General features: G+C 33.9%; 4 protein-coding genes and 1 long non-coding RNA gene across 5 annotated transcripts; 3 read left to right on the forward strand and 2 right to left on the reverse strand.

The window, feature by feature from the left end:
- Positions 1-619: 619 nt before the first annotated feature.
- On the forward strand, positions 620-3,012 carry LOC136824201 (uncharacterized). The gene is made up of 6 exons (XM_067080378.1): positions 620-827; positions 1,030-1,124; positions 1,323-1,394; positions 1,577-1,654; positions 2,255-2,438; positions 2,861-3,012. The coding sequence occupies exons 3-6, from the start codon at positions 1,341-1,343 to the stop codon at positions 3,010-3,012; spliced, it is 468 nt and encodes a 155-aa protein (XP_066936479.1). The 5' UTR covers positions 620-827; positions 1,030-1,124; positions 1,323-1,340.
- A 1,861-nt stretch (positions 3,013-4,873) lies between these two features.
- LOC136824215 (uncharacterized) lies at positions 4,874-7,098 on the reverse strand. The gene is made up of 2 exons (XM_067080392.1): positions 6,048-7,098; positions 4,874-5,318 (listed from the first exon to the last, which is right to left on the reverse strand). The coding sequence occupies exons 1-2, from the start codon at positions 7,018-7,020 to the stop codon at positions 5,020-5,022; spliced, it is 1,272 nt and encodes a 423-aa protein (XP_066936493.1). The 5' UTR covers positions 7,021-7,098; the 3' UTR covers positions 4,874-5,019.
- Positions 7,099-11,725: 4,627 nt separating this feature from the next.
- Positions 11,726-14,023, reverse strand: LOC136824202 (uncharacterized). The gene is made up of 4 exons (XM_067080379.1): positions 13,927-14,023; positions 13,053-13,379; positions 12,137-12,218; positions 11,726-11,846 (listed from the first exon to the last, which is right to left on the reverse strand). The coding sequence occupies exons 1-4, from the start codon at positions 14,021-14,023 to the stop codon at positions 11,726-11,728; spliced, it is 627 nt and encodes a 208-aa protein (XP_066936480.1).
- A 40-nt stretch (positions 14,024-14,063) lies between these two features.
- Positions 14,064-17,925, forward strand: LOC136824203 (protein canopy 4-like). Its single transcript, XM_067080380.1, has 5 exons — positions 14,064-14,327; positions 15,363-15,486; positions 15,885-15,979; positions 16,715-16,839; positions 17,674-17,925. The coding sequence occupies exons 1-5, from the start codon at positions 14,147-14,149 to the stop codon at positions 17,923-17,925; spliced, it is 777 nt and encodes a 258-aa protein (XP_066936481.1). The 5' UTR covers positions 14,064-14,146.
- A 27-nt stretch (positions 17,926-17,952) lies between these two features.
- LOC136824217 (uncharacterized) lies at positions 17,953-18,980 on the forward strand. The gene is made up of 2 exons (XR_010849100.1): positions 17,953-17,999; positions 18,719-18,980. It is a non-coding gene; the product is annotated as an uncharacterized lncRNA (long non-coding RNA).
- The last annotated feature ends 586 nt before the right edge of the window (positions 18,981-19,566 follow it).

The raw sequence follows: 19,566 nt of genomic DNA on the forward strand, positions 1-19,566 counted from the left end.
GAATTTGTGGAATAAAGAATTGATTTTAAACCGCTTAACCGCATACGTGTAAGTTTTAATTGTTCCCTGGGTCTACACATTTGTTGTGTATGTGGCATCTTTTGATGAAACTTGAGACCCGCTTTCATAAAAAACTTTACTAATGGCTAGTTTATGAGTTTACAACAAATGAATTTGTGGAATAAAGAATTGATTTTAAACCGCTTAGTCAGGTACGTGTAAGTTTTAATTGTTCCCTGGGTCTACACATTTGGTGTGTATGTGGCATCTTTTGATGAAACTTGAGACCCGCTTTCATAAAAAACTTTACGTATGGCTAGTTTATGAGTTTACAACAAATGAATTTGTGGAATAAAGAATTGATTTTAAACCGCTTAGTCAGGTACGTGTAAGTTTTAATTGTTGTTCCTGGGTCTACTTTGTTGTGTATGTGGCATCTTTTGATGAAACTTGAGACCCGCTTTCATAAAAAACTTTTACGTATGGCTAGTTTATGAGTTTACAACAAATGAATTTGTAGATAAATGAATATTTTGAAACTATTAATTCAATAAATATTTTCATGTTTTATTGGACTTCTTTTTTGCAAATACATCTTATGACAAAACTTGAAATAGCATGGGGGTTTGAAGATAGATCATTTTGAAGAAGGACAATTGATGTAGGTGTTGGGCTATTTCTACCATTATAAAGTTTTTTGCATTGTCTGATGCTGAAAGACTTTGCTTTCTAAAGTGACTTATAATTTTTTTTACCCATTTTCAGCACTTCAATTGGATGGTACATTCACTTTGCTGGCTCAGAATTAGAGCTGTAATTCCTAAAAAGTAAGACTTTTTTAATTTTTGTCTTTTCACAATAAAATCTTATATTCCTTTCGAGAACATTGCTGTTTTTCTTTCTAATGTTTAATTTGATGTCTATTTCTTTTACTGTTTAAGTCTTTAAAGAAAGTTTTTGTATGATTTGGATAGCTATTTTATTTTCCAAGTATATAGATGGTAATCAAACTTATTAATTTTTTTATAGGAGCTCCTTTGACGATGCTTGGGTGAATTGATCAGACAATATGGAACTCAAAATGGATGAATGCAATACTACAAATGGAATAACAAACTAACAAAGTTGGTGGACTATCATCTTTTTCGAAATCTTGACGAACGCCAAAAACTCAGAAAGTTTTTCAAGCCACAACCAAAAGAAATCTTTTTTTTAAATGACAATGAATTTTATCCAATTCGAAGAAGTCTTATTTTATTACCTTTTTTGCATTCCACAATATTTCTACTTAACCTTTCCCACTCTTTTGTGACTTTTTTCAGAACGAACTTCTGAATGAGATGTTGGCAACTCAAAGGCGAACCAACATTCTCCTGGGCCAATTGATTGCAAAGGTAATTTTTTTTCAATTTCTCAAAACAACTGGACAACTTTTTTACGCAATGATTTAACACAACTACAAGCACATCCACGCTTTTCTAACTTGAACCTAGATAAATTTAAAACATGCATTATTTGTCTGTTTTTTGTAAATTTTGCGGCAAGATAGAACATTGGTGTCACCATTCTTTTTTAGGTTTCAGAGCAACCATTACCTAATGCAAACCCAAACCTAAACCAAACACAAATGGCTCCTTTAGATGAAAATGACTTTGTAAGTATCATTTTAACTTCTTTGTTTTTAACTTCATATCCACTGAGTTTTGAATACTTAAAAGAAAACTTTTTGGATTAAATTCCCGTCAAATTTTGTTTTCATCATCAGAAGAAACTGCTAAAATTCTAAAGCTCTGTTACAAACTGACTTGATAATTTTGAAAAAACTCTTGAGAAGGAAAGAAAGACTTAATTTGTTTTGAGCGGGAGAAAATTATAATTGTAAAATTTACATTTTTTTTAGTTTGAATAATTTTTTGAGAGAGACAATTGTATCCTTTATCCTATCCTTTATTTACTCTCTATTTACTTTATGTATTTTAACCATTATTATTCTAAACCAAATTACCGAATTACGAAATCAAAAACAAACACTTTTTTCGAACATGTATATAATTTTTTCATTCACACAGCAACGCAATTTTAATATGCAACTTTTAGCTTACACAAAGGTTTCTAGATAACTAAAATGTTCCTTTTCGTTGCTTTCATTACTTTTTGCTTTATTTCCAATGTCTGAGTGTCGCCGTGCTAGATTACATTTAAGTACTGTAGTGCGGTTGTACGGTTGTCTAAAGCAATAAAATTGTATTTTTAGGTTCTGGCAGATGGCTCCAACTTGTTAGATGTGCCGAGACATAACACTCCTACAATATATGCCATTGCCTTGGCTAAGGCGATGTTTACGACGGAAGAACTTGAAAATGGCATGGTCTCGCCTAAAGCAGGCAAAAGGAAATCGAGGACTGCATTAGATCCTAATCAAGTCAAGAAAATAAAGCGTAAATTGAATTATTTCATCCACCATGGGTTGACAAATACGATTTAACTTATTTTCAAGGTTTTTTGCTGTTTTATACAAATAAGCCATGTTAAGCCTGGGAGCTCCTCAAAAAGTTATGCCTTGTTTTTGTTTTTTTGCCATAACTTTCAACTAGTTGTGATATAAAAAATTTAAACTTTGTTTCAAAAAATTGGCAGTCCGCACAATTTTGGTTCATTGCTCTTGAAGGGAAAAAGACAAAACCAAAGGTAGCAATACCTTATTGAAAAGACAATTTTGAATGGTAAAATCTAAGCTTTAAATACTTTTTTAAAGAATTCGAAAATGAAAATAAAAACTTCGAGAGCAATCAACTAAAATGTGTGGACTGTCAATTTTTTTGAAATTCGTTCATATAATTTTTTTATACTTTTTTTACAGGATTGATTCAACACCAATATAAACTAGACGAACCAAAGTTCAAAAAAATTTGGCCTCATTGCCGGAGGTCCATCAACCAGGGTGGAAATGACGCCAAAAGAAAAGCTGACGTTGAAGCTGACGTTGAAGATGAGATTCGAGAGAATAATTAATTTAAAATTAAAATTGGTGCAAAGAAAAATTGTTTAATACAATCTATATTGTGATATTTTTTTTGTTGATCCGTTCCTCAAAATTGGATATACCTGAAACAACAGCTCTAATTATTATTTTCGCTAACCCATCTCGGACAAGGTGCTTAAAAACAACTACTAGTCTTCCAGGATATTCAAAACACCGAATGATTTTAAAAGAAGCTTCAAGATTTGTTAAGAATCTTTAAAGTCTCAAATATTGAATTTTCTTTCAAGATCTTTAAAGTATCTTAGCTGATCTTTAAAGATCTTCAAAGATCATTAAAGATCAATGCTGATTCAGTAAAGATTCATAAAAAGAGACTTTAAAGATTCTTTGAAAGATCTTCGAAAGTATCAGTAAAGATCTTTGAAAGATCCTATAAGGAATCATCGATGTTCATTAAAGAAACATTGAAAGTTTTTTGACCAGGGTTTGCTTTATTCCGTCCCCCTCGGTTTATCTCGAATGCATAAACTCGCTAATATCCAAATATGGGGAAGAGCGTACGCGATTGACAGTGTGACGACATAAGCCCTTTTTTCATCAGTGTTTCGGTGTTCGAAGAAAAAATTGACGCTGTTTTAGTGGCAAACATTCCATGCGGTGACAAAATGAGGATTTTAGCAATTTTGTTGTCGACAATTGACGGCGTTGTTGACAATGGTCTTTAGAAAAATGTGTTGGTATTTCGGTGTTTCTTACCCCCCCCCTCCCATGCCATACAGGGGATGGTCGAATATTTCCAAGGAACATCCTCATGATTGAGATTAGCTATAGACAAAAAGGCTCTAGGAAGAGCTTTCATTTTATTAGTTCGATTGCTTTTGTTTTGAAGTATAAAGTTAAACTTTTAGAAGGATATATGAATTTTTTTTCAGGGGGTTGTACATAGACATTTGTAGGGTGTTTAGGGGAAAGTTCAATTTATTATTAAGATGAAGTGCCACTCGAGGGTGTAAAGTCTCATTGGATCATTATCATTAGGCAAATTATTCGAGGTTGTTGGAGGATATAATAAAATTCTCTGGTGGAAATGCCCTTGACGCCTTGGAAAAAACTAAGAGGAAATATTAACATACCTGATTTACCCAGTTGAAAGAAAAGCAAAGCGTTGACGATGAAAATGACTACAAACCTTCCCATCGTAAATGAAGAAGAATTGTACATATGCAAAGCCTTATCAATTTGAGAAAACACAATCATTTAAATCCATTCCTCGACGGTTAAATTCATTCCATATATAGTGTATCGTAAAATTAGCAACTATTTACTACAAAGGAGATATTTGATTTCTTTTTGAGCAGCAATATAACATAAATATTCTGACGTTTGGTATGTGGAAAACTTTTGAAACGGAAGCATTGGCTATTTAAAATGGCCCCTAGGGTAACTAATTGACGCATCATTTTTGTTTTTATAATTTCACATGTTAATTAATGCTAATCTACGTATGGGTAATCTAAATTTCTATTTTTATTTTTTTATTTTTTTTGTTATTATATGGTTTGGTATGTTATATTATATTAAATCTATTAAAAAGATATTTCAATTAAAAACTTGAAAACAAAATCTGTAAAACTACACAAATTTACACTAAAAATAACAAAGATTCAAACCAAAAAATATCTAAAAAATTAAACTTGAAACAATTCAGATCAAATATAGACATTTTTATTTAAATACATCAAGGTAACTTGTGTGAAAAGGGGTTGGATTCGAGTCGAATATAATAATAGCGAGATTATGTATCGGAGATATTCTACGGCTACGGTTGCGGGGCTGCCCGTCACTGCCCGTAGCCGTAGAGAATTCCAGATACATAATCTCGCTAATATTATGGTATTGACGCATTTACAAATATAAACATTTGACGTCACTCGCACCCTTTTTAACTCGATCCCAACCCCCTTTGCGACTTCGTTGTTAATTGATAATCTAATATCGAGATTTTGATTTATAAAGTAACTTAGGAATGCAAATCGTTACGTTTCATAACTTCCTTTGATCACTTTGAATATATTTTTACTTTCAACATAAAAGTTTCCAATAGCTGAAGAAACAGTAATGCACATGATTGCCAATAGTCCAAATTTCTTCCACAGTGCAAGCTGACCTTCTTTGAGTTTATTATAAAATATAATAGGGAACACAACGCTTAGGAGCGTGAAAAATGAGCCACCAAGAAGACTGAGGACTGGTCCAAAGTTGGGAATTGCCACCGCTGTTATAAGAATCACCATTACGCAAATTGTTCGTAGGACAACACGTTGCCAACAAAATTCTATGAGCAGAACATAAGAAAAACATGTTGTTAAGAATACTAGAAAAATTAAATCAGTTGATGAACATGTCGTAATTTTTTAACGGAAACATCCCGGTTTTTGATAGAGGCAAATTTTGAACAGTTTTTCTATAGTTTCAATTTGCCACTACTGGTGAAAACCGGGGTTGGTCCCGTAGAAAACATTACATCATAAATATCATGAATTAGCGTGGTAAGTGCCGCTTAAGTGAGATTGTTATTTATTCAGTATTTTACTTAAGTGGCACTAACCACGTTAACCGGCACTTGATCCAAAATCTTTAAGAATTTCCTTCTGAGATACTAGATATACTGAATTCAATAACTGGGTTATTGAGAAAAATGAATAAAAACCGAGGGTAAGACAATATTTTGCAGTGAGGATTTTTTCACTTGATTTTTCAGACAAAAATTGGAGCAGAATTTTTCAAACTGAAACTCGATGAGGATCGATTTTGCCACGTTATTTTATGGCCGGGAATTTAAATTCCATTACTTTTAAGTTAGGAAATTCAGTGGGGATAGAAAAATAACACAATGTTGAAGATGAAACAATGAAGATTTAATCATTTGTTTACCATTCCCAGCAGGGACAAAAATTAGAGTAAAATTTGCTACTGATAACGATATTTTGGCCATTTTTTCCAGTGGGAGGGGGTCCCACCGGGTTTGTGAGAAAGGGGTGAATATGATTAGTTAGTTACTTACCAACAGGAGATTTGAGTATATATTCAACTTGTTGGTTCACCGGATTGATGATTATTACAAAAGCTGCTAACAGGTGCCCACAAATAGATATTTGAGCCAACATGGTATACACACGAAAGTATATACATTTGTCATGAATTTCAGATCTGGCGAATGAAGTTAGTAAATCTTCCTCAATCCTGGTGTCGAAAACTAAAAATGCACCAATACTGACTCCAGTGTATAAAACCAGGACCACACAATATCCAAATACAACAGCTCTAGGAAACTTGTGTGGTTCTCTTAGATCATTTTGTATAGTTGGGAATATGGCGTTTCCACCAAATGTAAAAGATATTGTTCCAAATACAGCCAGTGCTGTTTCCGGATTGATTCGATATCGATGTGGTACTGTATATCCATATCGCGAACTGGTAATGGCTAGATTTAAACATATCATAACACCTGCGATTGCACTACATATAGATGCTAATAAACCAATCCCCCAAAAGTCTTTCGGTGTTCCAAACATGGTTAACGGGATCAAAACAAAACTGGATACTACAAACCAGATTCTCATTTGGTTACGATGTGATAGTCCATGTATTGGTGCAAATTCACTGAATATTTCACCCAGGAGTAACAAAAAAACAACACAGACGAATAACAAGGATAAATTCAACATTATTATGATACAATGTTTTGCTGGTTTGCCGTATGCTTTCTCAGCGATCTGTGGGTATGGGTCACGTATCTCTTCTCTATTTTTAACATCTCTGAACGCTAATACATAAGAATGTGATAACAGTACACCACACAGGCTCATTATAAATGCACCAAGAAAAAACAAAGGAATCCCCCACCAACTGACCAGTTTCATTGTATATGGTAAGGCCACGATACCGGCACCAACGACTTCACCGACTACAAAACAGGTGCCAGTGACCACTGAGATACCATTTAGCCTTGGAAAAGGCATCTCTTCAGCGTCCATATTGGTTAATTTTTTGAGAGATTGAATCTCTTTTTCTTAAGTTATGAACGATTAGCTGTCTGTCAGTTTTTATTGTTGTCTAAAATCTAGAATCTAAAGATGATAACAGATTAATTTTTCATTAGGGGAGATATCAATTTATTTGAAGAATTTCGATTTCATGCTTGTCCTAACAATACTACCTTTCAATTATCTGCTCTACTACCAAGTTTGACTGTTGCCATTGCTCAGTTCTCCCCCAAAATAACCCTACGATCTCTGGCAACTGACACGAAGTTGCACTCAGCATAATTTCATAATAGCTGCTTTAAACTCACAGAGCGGCACAATATTGATTTGCAGTTTTGAAATCCCTGAATATGCGACTAACTAACTAATTTTGTTCGAAGATGATATGCGCAAAAATGTTTAATGTAGCGAACCGTTACTGTTTACACATTTAAGCACAACAAACAATAGTGGGTGTGAAAACAAAAGAAACATTGTTTAGCTTTTGTTTAAAGTGCACCTTTTATGAAACAATGGACAGGGGTAGAATTCTACACTTTCTTTCTTTTATAAGAACAATTTTATAAGAACAATTAGGCACAAAATCGCCAAAAAGATAAGAACAATTTAAGAACAAGAGTAAATTACTTAACTTCAAGCAATTTAGGGGTCAAAGTAGTAAAAATTTAGTATAACTAAAATACATCAATTACATCCTATAAATAAGAACAGGATAAGAACGATTTGAGGCTCAAAGTGCTGAAAAAATAAGAAGAACCATAAGCCTCAGCAAAAGTTTACTGGTTCTTATAAAAAAAGTGTAGAATACTAAGGTTTCGTTCAACAGTGCTCGGTCGGATCCAATTATTCCCTGATTAGCAAAACTTTGTCATTCAAACTGTCAGAATCTACCCTTTCAATTCGACTTGAGAAAGTTGATACCATGGAAATTATGCAATTTTGTCTCTATTATAGTATATCTAATTTTGATGCATCATAATTCATCTCGGATCTTGACTTCGTCATCTTTCCAAATCTGTTTTGAAATGCACCCTGAAAATTAATCATTATGGTTTAGATTTCGAATCTTAAGACTGTAAACGTATTTAAAATACTACAATCAAGGTCATAATATTTGAGAAAAAAGGGAAATCCACCGGGAAGTTTTTGAACCACAATCGATTTGTAAGTGCTCTAAAGTAGGTTGGAAGTGTAGAGTTTTAACTCTGAGTTTTAACATGAGACTTAAGACTTAGGACCTTAGGATCTCAGGATCCAAAAGTTCAAAACTAGTCCAATAAGACTCAGAATATAGCCTGGAAGTCTGCCAACCCCTCCCAAATTGAAATATTCGATTAAATTAAAAAGATAGCCAAAAATCGACTTTCTCGCCAGAACTTTAAATCTTGAAAAACGTTAAAATAGCCAAAATTCTCAATATATTATGACCTTGATTGTCTTTGGAAATCAAAAATGCCAAATTCTGCTCTGCTGGGGGTCTAATTTCAAACTTAAGTCATATTTCCCGGTTAAAAATATCCCTTTCTTCGGTTTAACAGCCAAAAACTTTTAAAAAATTGAAAATTTTCTCAAATATTGGCATTTTTAGATTTCTGTAAACGGGACCTTATCAAAAAGTGAAATATTTCACCAAAAACTGATTTTGACCTATTGAAAATGCTTCAAAATGGTCGGAAAACGGTAATTTTCAAATTTTTGGGGTTTTCTCCTAATTTTAGACCCCCCGCAGAGCAGAAATCGGCATTTTTAATTTTCAAAGACAATCAAGGTCATAATATTTGAGAAAAAAGGGAAATCCACCGGGAAGTTTTTGAACCACAATCGATTTGTAAGTGCTCTAAAGTAGGTTGGAAGTGTAGAGTTTTAACTCTGAGTTTTAACATGAGACTTAAGACTTAGGACCTTAGGATCTGAGGATCCAAAAGTTCAAAAATAGTCCAATAAGACTCAGAATATAGCCTGGAAGTCTGCCAACCCCTCCCAAATTGAAATATTCGATTAAATTAAAAAGATAGCCAAAAATCGACTTTCTCGCCAGAACTTTAAATCTTGAAAAACGTTAAAATAGCCAAAATTCTCAATATATTATGACCTTGATTGTCTTTGGAAATCAAAAATGCCAAATTCTGCTCTGCTGGGGGTCTAATTTCAAACTTAAGTCATATTTCCCGGTTAAAAATATCCCTTTCTTCGGTTTAACAGCCAAAAACTTTTAAAAAATTGAAAATTTTCTCAAATATTGGCATTTTTAGATTTCTGTAAACGGGACCTTATCAAAAAGTGAAATATTTCACCAAAAACTGATTTTGACCTATTGAAAATGCTTCAAAATGGTCGGAAAAGGGTTATTTTTCAAATTTTTGGGGTTTTCTCCTAATTTTAGACCCCCCGCAGAGCAGAAATCGGCATTTTTAATTTTCAAAGACAATCAAGGTCATAATATTTGAGAAAAAAGGGAAATCCACCGGGAAGTTTTTGAACCACAATCGATTTGTAAGTGCTCTAAAGTAGGTTGGAAGTGTAGAGTTTTAACTCTGAGTTTTAACATGAGACTTAAGACTTAGGACCTTAGGATCTGAGGATCCAAAAGTTCAAAAATAGTCCAATAAGACTCAGAATATAGCCTGGAAGTCTGCCAACCCCTCCCAAATTGAAATATTCGATTAAATTAAAAAGATAGCCAAAAATCGACTTTCTCGCCAGAACTTTAAATCTTGAAAAACGTTAAAATAGCCAAAATTCTCAATATATTATGACCTTGATTGTAGTTCTGAAATAGGAAACTTTGCATTTTTATAAAGAAAAGTGTTGTTTTCATTACAACTTATGAAAAATTCAACACTTGTCGTCAACGATCTTGGAGCTTTATAATTTTCAGACGAAAATTTGTAATCACTTTCTTTCATGATCTAATTCTTAAGTCTCAATTCAGTCAGAGTTTGATGAATCAACTATCAAAATAGTACGATGATAACATTTTTAGCGCTTAAGCATACTCTGGTGATATAACTAGTTTGTGCTCGCTTACCCAAACCACACTCACGAGTCCTGAAAGGGACGAAACACATATCTGCGAATAGATAAAGAAATCTGTATCGAGAATCAAACTATGTGAACTTACCTTTTTTATTATTTTTTAGATAAATATCTTCGCAAAACCAATTCAATATGTTTTCATTTTGATGTTTTTTCAACCAACGTTGCAAGTTCTTTTGTCCGTGGTATTCAGTCAATCTCCAACACTGTTTTCGCAAGAGCAAAAAAATATTTAAATATTGTTGCTAGGGCAACACCCCTGTATCACATACCAAATAGGACACTCCCCTCTAGAAAAAAGGGAAAAATTCCCCTAGACTATTCTCACTTTCTTGAGCTGAATTAATCGATTTTTTATCCATTGCAAAATTCATTAGAAAGATTTATCTCCACTGGGTGAAAAAATAGGGTTCGCAAAATTCAAAGCCCTGAAGAGGCTAGAGATGAAATTCTATATATATCAGTATCACCAGATTTCGAAAAATAGTGGCGTGAAAACAAAATAGCGCTAGATTCAATCTGTTATTCTGAATACCTTGTCAATCTTTTAGGCGTCACTTTTTATTGCTTGGGAAACAGTTGAAGATCCCACTCTAGCCTTTTGTGCTTTGATTTCGATGGTTCAAAATGAGACATGGGTGGACAACTACAGGAACAGAGTTATAAAGATGAGGAAGCTTGAAGCCGGGGCCTGAACAACTCATTAACAAGAGAGAAAATAGAAAAGAACAATCTATCTAACCTTCTCTTTGAGTCTTTGTATCTCACCAGTAGGGTCGTCAATCTTATCAGATGGCGTGGTATAAGACCAATGTTTGATCTTGGAATCCTTTTGAGCTTCTTCGAACGTTTTTCGCAGTAGTGAGGCTGAAAAATTGAAAATTATTCTTAACATAAGTGAAAAACTGTGGAGACTGTGTCAAAATAAATGTGAGACGTGACATCTAACTTATTCGATATTATTTTAGGTACTAACTGCCGGAGTTACATTCGTCAACTCTGACGTCGAATTGATTAAACCTAAAACGTTTCGGTGAGCCAAACGACTAACCAACCAATAGCCTTGCCTACTGACTGCTTCACATAGAAGATAGTTTGTTTACCCTATTGAGCAGACACTTTAACTCTTGAAGTACTGTCCTGCAAAATTTTGTCACTTTGAACAATCTTTTTTAGTGGCAGTCATTTTTATTAGACGGAAAAGCCTCTTTTTGTATCTCGCTAAGACCGAATAGCTTTCCCACAAGGCTGGGAGAATAATATTCTTGACGCAGAGTTATTCGTTAAATATTTCAGTTTAGCACCGTATTAAATGAATGAAATAAGTTTCATACTGATCTCACAACAGATCATTCATTCTGCGCATACCACGCTTTGCCCTTAAGGGATATGGTGAATTTGACGATCTGACCTGTTTTTTTAGTAAAAATATTCAAAACCGCGTTGCGTCTTGCTTGAAAACGAGAGCGAAAACGACTAGGTTCTAACGTTTATTTTTTAATTGACGCTTGTGTGGGTGCCATTTATTTTGCTCTTTATCCAATCACCGCGCCCAAAAGCTGATTTAATACTCATCCTAAATCTGAACAAAAAGGACAAAAAGGTGCGTCAACCTGGGCAGATTCTCTTAAGGAGCCATGACCTATAAAGTGCATGCGTCTCAGTGGGGAGTAATCAGTTTCCTACCTCCTTTTTTGTAACGAAACGAATTGACTCGCGTCACTGTGTACTTGTCCATGTTTTCACATGTTTCATCCATGGCATCATAAAACTCAAGTGTCCTAAAAATAAGAGCAAGACCTCTATAAGTATAATAAAGAAACAGAAGCTGAGCATGTTAAAAAATTTTTTAGGGACATTCACGTTAAAAATTATTAAAAAAATAATCTTCAAAAGAAAAAATAACAATAGCCTAGTATAGTGTCATTGAAAATTACTTTAATCTGTTGAACTATTCCAAACTTAACCGAAGAATCTATTTTTTGAATATTTAGGGATAATCTAGGAATCATGGTCTATGTACTTAAAATATTATCAGATGGTATATTTTGTAGACCATGGTCTCACTTACGTAATTGGAAATTCTCCACTTTTTGATTTGGTGAAATTTCTTTCCAAGACTTCGGTTAGTTCTTCGACAAAGATTTTACAAACTGAAAAGAAGAACAAATTGTCAAGGCCAAGAATCAATCTAATTAGGCCATGGTTGAACGTGTGGAGCTTCATAATGTCACTTTCACATATTTTTACACCCCTGTATCAGTCCAGGGGGAGGACTCAAGGTAAACGAACTACCTTAAGCGAATTAATTTTTGCGGCAACTAATTTTGGCGAGACAGCTTCCCTCGTGAAATAATTTAATTTTCGCGGGACTTATTTTCGCGACTAACTTCGACTCTAAATTTTCGCGAGGATTCAATTTCGCGAAATGGCGAAATTTTTTCAGATTTTCACATTTTTCGTTAGTTTGATTACGAGATTTTGTGTGTACAGAGTCTCCATGACTCGAACGGCTACGAAGAATGAAAATTTATTCGAATTATAGAGACATTCGACTAATGGAGACTCGTTTAGGAGAGTTTCCTAGATGAAAGAATTTTTAGCGTAAAAAAGTTAATTTTCGTGAGGATTAAATTTCGCGAATTTAGCGAGAGATGAGAGTTTGAAAATTTTCACGAGGGATTATATTTCGCGAAAAAGGCAAAATTTGCGAAAATTCGCGAAATATAATCCCCGTGAAAATTTATTCCCTTAAGGTACCGTACGTAGCCCTTAAGGGTCCTTTTTCCAAGCTTCCAAAAGTGCACTGCAAGGGTCGAAATGAGCAAAGATGAGAAAAATTGCACTCTAAGGGTGTAAACTTTGGAAAATCTGACCATATTTTGCCTTGAAATGGTCAAAAATTTTCAAGAAAACGCACCGTAAGGATCGATTTTTTGCCCCCGGATCAAGGCCTGGAATATTAGGTTTTCTGTTACAAAGCATACCATGGCATCTTTTAGGGAATCTTTTGGCATATTCTTCACTTTCTTCTTCTTGTAAACGATATTCTTTGGTCATCAAATCTTCTTTTGCTTTTTTCAACGCATCCTGTACCTTCTTCTTTTCTTCAGCGCGTGAAAAAGCTTCGTAATCTGCACGTAAAACTTTGATACCGTCTACTATAACGTACTTTGAATCGACATCCGTCGTTCGAATTTCATTGATAAAAATACTTATTATTGTTGTAGCTACGAGGACGGCATCAAGCCCCATTTTTGAAACTATTATTTTCTGGTGAAAACGCATCCACACACGAATAGGTGTATTTTCAACTGATCCGGTCAAAAAAAAATTAACAAACTAATTTTTCGATATTTTCATAATTTGTGAATCTTTTTTATATAATAGTTTTATTTTTTCGTTTTAGTTTTCATAATTTTTCTTATTTATTCAGATGTGCAATCAAGATATTTATTACCCTAAGCAAATATATTGGCTCTAGGTCATTTAGTAGACTTTTATATTATTAAATAAAACTTCATGGGAAATCTTCACTTGGAAATTGATTTTTAGTTAATATTCTCTGATGGCCTCTGATGAAATTTGCAAGATTTCATGCTTTGAGTTTGACTATAGGTTACTGTAGGGTAAACTTGTTTTCTGTTTACGAAAGTTGAAATTGTTACTGCTGCAAACTCTATTCAGAAATTTTCAAATATTTTTCTTTGTGCTTTAAAACATGGTTTCATCAGATAAACGATCAAATTTCAAAATCTTTGTATAATGGGATTCTGTTTTATTATGTTTTCAAAAACTTTTATGAAGTCGGGTGAAAAAATTTTCGAATTTTAAAACTTTAAGACTTTTTATTTTTAGTACCTTGCATTCCTTTTCTTTGACAAAGCATCGGGTCTTGCATGTCGCTGTCCATGGTAGAAGGACAATTCAAGTTAATTTTGGAAGAAACGGAGAGCATTACGAATAAACATTCGGCAATTTCTATGTCGCTATAGGTCTTCATACCACTTCGGCTTCTTGTTGCTTATCGTTTTCAGTCAAGGTTTTTGTATTAATTTTCAGATAAAATAAAGTTTTAAAGATGTTGGCGTTGAGAAGTTTGTTGGCAATTTTGACGATCACAACAAATTTGTTTTCTACATCCTTTTCATCTATCATCGATGAAGAAGCACAGAAGATAAAGAAAGCAGACAATCAAAAAACTCACCCAAAGATATTGGAATTCAACAAAAACAGTCAAAACAGACCAACAAAATGCCAAGGTCAGTATAGAATTCAGAATGTAAAAAAAAACTTTCTACGCTACAGCCATAAAAATAAGGATACAATGCACTCTCGCTTATTCGAAATTTTATTATTCGAACCTTTCTTTAATTCGAACTTGTTTCCAGTCCCCACCAAGGAGAAAGCCTCTTAAAATACTTACGAACTTATTTGAATTTCTCTTTAATAAAACACACAAGATTCTCCGTTCGAGTTCGAAATAGCGAGAGTCAACTGAACTCCATTAAAGACCCATAAACTTTGTTAGACGCTTGTGGGTTTTAGTTTAAGTTCAAAATTTTCCGAACGCACCCTCAATACAAGGTGGTCCCAATCTAAATACTTACGCTGGACACTTAAGAAAAGCGACCTACCTAAGGTGCAGCCCTTAAAGGTACTTCTTTGCAGTGTAAGAATTGAATTTAAAAGCCCACCTCGGGTTTTTACCCACCTACTTCCGATACCTAAAATATCTTTATCAACGGAATCTCTTGCTAAGACTATTGGAAATAAAATCAAATTGTAAACAATAGATTGGGCTATCCCAGAAATAGTCTGTATCCCCCATGTCGAGGAAGTGTGACGTCCAGTGTGGTCTGGAAAATAAAAAAACCTAAGGGGTCTGGTTTTTCGAGTGTAAAAATCCAGTGTGGTCAGTAAAATGAGTTGGAAAATCCAGGGTGGTCAGTAAAATGAGTTAGAAAATCCAGGGTGGTCATTAAAATGAGTTAGAAAATCCAGCGTGGTCAGTAAAACGAGTTGGAAAATCCAGGGTGGTCAGTAAAATGAGTTAGAAAATCCAGGGTGGTCAGTAAAATGAGTTGGAAAATCCAGGGTGGTCAGTAAAAAGAGGTAGAAAGTCCAGGGTGGCCCAAAAAAGAGAGGAGAAAAAATCCAAGGGGTCTTGAAAAATTGAAATAAAATCCAGTGGGTCCAAAAGAGACCTCTTCAACATAGGGGTACAAGTTTTTTCTGAAATAGCCTTACTGGTTTTGGACTGATGAGCTGACTCGAAATTGCTTGTTTTCATTTAGTATGCCGTATTATGGTACACGAAATAGAACTGGAGTTGAATAAGACGAAGAATAGCAAACAAAAAATTCGTTTCAGTAATAGCTTGGATGGAAGAAAGAAAGAAAACTTATCTTACAAAACTTCGTAAGTTTGTTTGCTTGTCATATTCTACATCTACGGTGCCATTTTGGAGAACGACCACCCAGCTTTCTGGTGTCAGCTTCAATGGATACATCAATAATGTCTTGTGATGCCATTAATAGGATCTAGAATAAAAATAATCATTGAAATTATCCTGTTTTAGTAACTCGGTGAAAATTTTACAGTCCGAAGAAGTAAAATTACGGAGCTGAAAGCTTGAACCAATGGGGATTTCCAAAATAATTTTGTCTTTTCTAGTGAGGAAGAGAGTTAAATGTAATTTGAACTATAATGGGTAAAATTTTAGTTATTTTTCCATTTTTTCCAAGTGTATAAGACTTAAGGTGGTCAATTCATCTTGGCTTTTCAAAAAAAACTCTTTAAAACTTTTTACCCCCTAGAGAGTTGAGACTCATGGATGTTTTGGACATGGTATGTGGAAATGTGGATTACTATCGAGTCATTGCTGGTCCACAATTCCCTTATCTAAGGAACGGTAAGTCATGCAATAATTTAATACCTAAATTTTTAATATCTAGAATGAGGCTTTGTGTTGCGAGAATCTCAGTAATTCGACAATAAGACCATTCACGTTCATGTCATTCATAAGACATATTCAGACGTTACGGTTTCGTATGACTCCGGTATGGTTTCCGTGATTGAGTGTGTTCTTATTAGTTTTGGAACGTTTCGGAGCAAGAAAATGGAGCAGTTCCATTCCGATGAAAATTTGTAACGTCTTCGTTTCTAAACGTTTCGAGTTTGACGTTCACACTTGCGATACGGAACTATAACGTCTGAACATATAGTCTAAGAGAATGGTCCTCTCTCCGTGTAATTGGCACCTCAAAGATCGAAATAGAGAGAAAAGGTTGATAAGTCATTGGCGCCTTGAAGAGTGAAGTGGAAAGAAAGGCTTAAAAAATGTATCCTTTTGACATCCCACGTATTTCAGAATGGATATGAAGGCATAACATTTTCCAGTTTAAATCCTTCAGTACTTTAGAAAACTAAAATTTAAGGACTTCTTCAAAATCACGGTGCGTCAACTTCAAATACAATTTTGGGTCAAGTTTGGGTGCGGTGGAAAGCTCTTTTCAAGATCTATCAGCGTGCTGCTTTATGTATTAGGTCCTAAATCAAAATTACAGGTAGCCGGAAGAATCATTCAAAATGAAAGAAATCTTTTCTTTTGATGGCTGACTACGAGTAAATGTTGTTTTTTTTTCAGTGAAAAGTATGTATAGAATCGAACTTGAAAAGGCGATGAAAGAAAGTGGTGTTGGTTTAACTTTGGACGCTCCTCCCCAGACTGTTGATGACCCGACCGCTGAAATAAAACGATTGCATTTCGAGGTATTTGATATTCACCATATAATCTTGAATCTCTTCATGTCTCGTCATAATTTTTTATCCAAATACGACGAATTAATTTTAAGTGAGCTCGCCAGCCAAGAAAAATCAACCAAAGATTAGATAAGCATTATTGATATGTTACTTTGCTGGAAAACCAAGTTCAGTTGACGCTCTATAATTCGATTTGCGAGGGGAATCTGATTTTCATCGAATAAGAGAGCATATCGAATAGTAGAACGTCGTATTTGAGAGTTTCTTGTTAACAGGGACTTTCGATTTTCATCGAATAGTAGAACGAGAAATTAGAGAGCGTCAACTGTAATATTATATTACTTTAGACAGTCTACGATTATCGATTGTTTTTTATGTTATTACAATAACCGCGAAAACCGGCAGTTATCTGTGAACAGAACAGAACAAACGAATAAGGAGGGGGTATTCAAAGGGATAATCAGATGGTTTGAGATATTTAGATTACAGAAACCCTCTGTGGTCCTTAGTAAAAAGTATTTTTGTGTAACAATTTTTCATTTTGAAAATGGGTTCTGACACGGTTCTTACGTTGAAATTCTGTTGTTTTCATCCTAAAAGCCAAAAACTTGTAACTTAAATATCTCGACTTGAGGAAAAAGTTAGGCAAAAATATTTTGAGATTTTTCTCAGGACAATAGAAGGATCCCACATGCCAAATTAAAAACCATCTGATTATCCCTTTAAAGCATTTGAACCAAGATATGGCATTTATTCAAGATATTGTTACAGTTAGGCTTGAAAACGAAAATTGGTTAACAAAATTGACTTTTTGAAATCCCCATCGCATTTTCTTCATCACAGTGTGTTCAAATGGTAGAAGAATATGAAGAAGAAATATTAGAATGGTTCAAAACTAATCAAGATATCCCACCAATCGATTACATATGTAGAGAACGAGTGTTGCAACATGGCACGAAAGGTATGTTGAGAAAGTTCGGTTGGGACAAATTTTCCCCAAAACTTACTATTCGAGGATTAGCCATAAATTTATGCCAAACTTATATCTACCAACTCACACTTACGTCCGACTACCTGATTGGTTTCTACCCCTAATCTAGGCCATAGGCAAATGGAAAGCTAAATTGATTACATATGTAGAGAACGAGTGTTGCAACATGGCACGAAAGGTATGTTGACAATAAGTTATGGGTCTTTAGATCTTATACTCTCTCCAGCCCACTGGTTGGTCCTTTCCAGACCCAACCATTAACCTTTCATAACTTCGAGGCTAGCGCCTAGGAGTTTTTGTATTACATATTAAGAGTACATTTTTTCAGTTCAGAAAGTGCAAATCCATGGATAAGTGATAATGATAAAGTCAATTTTACTGATTAGTCTTAAAAGAAAGACGTCTTTTACTAATTGTGAAAAAAGATTTAAGTATTTATCTAACTAATCAAATGAAGTCTTTCATAAAAATTCAAACATGGAATGTTCAGTGATTACACGTTTTTATTCTTTATTAGAACCCAGTTTATATGACGAACATTCGTTGAAAAATTAAGAACATCGTAAGAGCATGCCCAGTCTCAGTTTGGAAAAAAATGACAAGAAACTACAATTTTTTCCTCTTTTCAAGCAGTTTTAACCGAACTTAGGGATGAATTTTCTAACATCGAGAGTCTAATATTGTCCAAATTTTACCAATTTTAAGTGCTCTTTATTTTGCATGATATTGTCAATTTAGAGTAGTCTGAAAAATTAAGAACACGTTTAAGAACATTTTAGGCTGAAAACTGCCAAAAAAATAAGCATATCCAGGCTCAGCCAAATTTTAGATGTTCTAATAAAAAAAAAAACGTGCAGCAGAATCAACACTTTCTCAACTTTTTTATTATTTTTATAGATTGTCTGGATGCGACAACAGAGAGTCCCGAATGGGGAAGTCAAATCGTTAAAACCACTACTGATCAAGGAATATATAATCTTCTAAAGCATAGTAGGAGTGAGCTGTAAATTTTATCATTAACTATTGTAACTTTAGAATTCCGATACATTTTTTTTATCATAAGAACGATTTTTAAGGACAATGAGGCTCATAATACTAAAATGATTAGAATACATTTTTAGAACAAATAATATAATGCTGACCATTGCATTTCAGACAATTTGAAGTATTAAAACTTGGGTAAAAACTTAAAATACCTCAATTTTTGCCCTTAACATAAGAGCAGAATAAAGACAAATTGAGGCTCGAAATGTCAATAATTAAAAATATCCAAGCCTCAATAATAATCTACTGATTCTTATAAAAAAATGAGTGAAATTTTTGGAAATCGAATTTTATTTTGATAGGTAAATTTTCAAAAAATAAAATAAAATTTGATTACAATGTCGATCATGGTGTTTCTAATAATATGTACACGGTAAAAGGTTAATCATAAAACATTAGTGGAACAGATTTGAGAACTCTTTCGAGACAAAGGAAGTTTTTCAAAAACACAAGTTGGGGGAGGTTGTTTGATCTAAGTTCAGAAGAAAAAATCTTTATTTTGATCGAAGAGACTAGGTTATCGATAATTTGGTTTGGGTCCAATACATCATTAAACGGAGAATTCTTTTTGTATATTAGCTAAATTTATTTCATGATTGGACGATTACTTCATCGGCTATGCAAATTTTTTTCCGTAGACGGGCGGAAATATCATTTGATGGTCGGAAATATCTTTTGATGGTCGGAAATATCGAAAACTC

The sequence above is a fragment of the Clytia hemisphaerica genome, unplaced genomic scaffold (genome assembly GCF_902728285.1).
Source record: "Clytia hemisphaerica strain Z4C2 unplaced genomic scaffold, Clytia hemisphaerica genome assembly, whole genome shotgun sequence".
Taxonomy (NCBI): domain Eukaryota; kingdom Metazoa; phylum Cnidaria; class Hydrozoa; order Leptothecata; family Clytiidae; genus Clytia; species Clytia hemisphaerica.

Coding starts and splice junctions, on each gene's coding strand:
- LOC136824215 (XM_067080392.1), bottom strand. CDS start 7,020: ATGGACGCTGAAGAGATGCCTTTTCCAAGGCTAAATGGTATCTCAGTG. Junction 5,319..6,047: donor TATACTCAAATCTCCTGTTG/GTAAGTAACTAA, acceptor TTCTGCTCATAG/AATTTTGTTGGCAACGTGTT.
- LOC136824202 (XM_067080379.1), bottom strand. CDS start 14,023: ATGCTCTCCGTTTCTTCCAAAATTAACTTGAATTGTCCTTCTACCATG. Junction 13,380..13,926: donor TCAAAGAAAAGGAATGCAAG/GTACTAAAAATA, acceptor TGACCGGATCAG/TTGAAAATACACCTATTCGT. Junction 11,847..12,136: donor AGTGGAGAATTTCCAATTAC/GTAAGTGAGACC, acceptor TCTTATTTTTAG/GACACTTGAGTTTTATGATG.
- LOC136824201 (XM_067080378.1), top strand. CDS start 1,341: ATGTTGGCAACTCAAAGGCGAACCAACATTCTCCTGGGCCAATTGATT. Junction 1,395..1,576: donor TGGGCCAATTGATTGCAAAG/GTAATTTTTTTT, acceptor ATTCTTTTTTAG/GTTTCAGAGCAACCATTACC. Junction 1,655..2,254: donor CTTTAGATGAAAATGACTTT/GTAAGTATCATT, acceptor TTGTATTTTTAG/GTTCTGGCAGATGGCTCCAA.
- LOC136824203 (XM_067080380.1), top strand. CDS start 14,147: ATGTTGGCGTTGAGAAGTTTGTTGGCAATTTTGACGATCACAACAAAT. Junction 14,328..15,362: donor CAGACCAACAAAATGCCAAG/GTCAGTATAGAA, acceptor GTTTTCATTTAG/TATGCCGTATTATGGTACAC. Junction 15,980..16,714: donor ATTCCCTTATCTAAGGAACG/GTAAGTCATGCA, acceptor TTTTTTTTTCAG/TGAAAAGTATGTATAGAATC.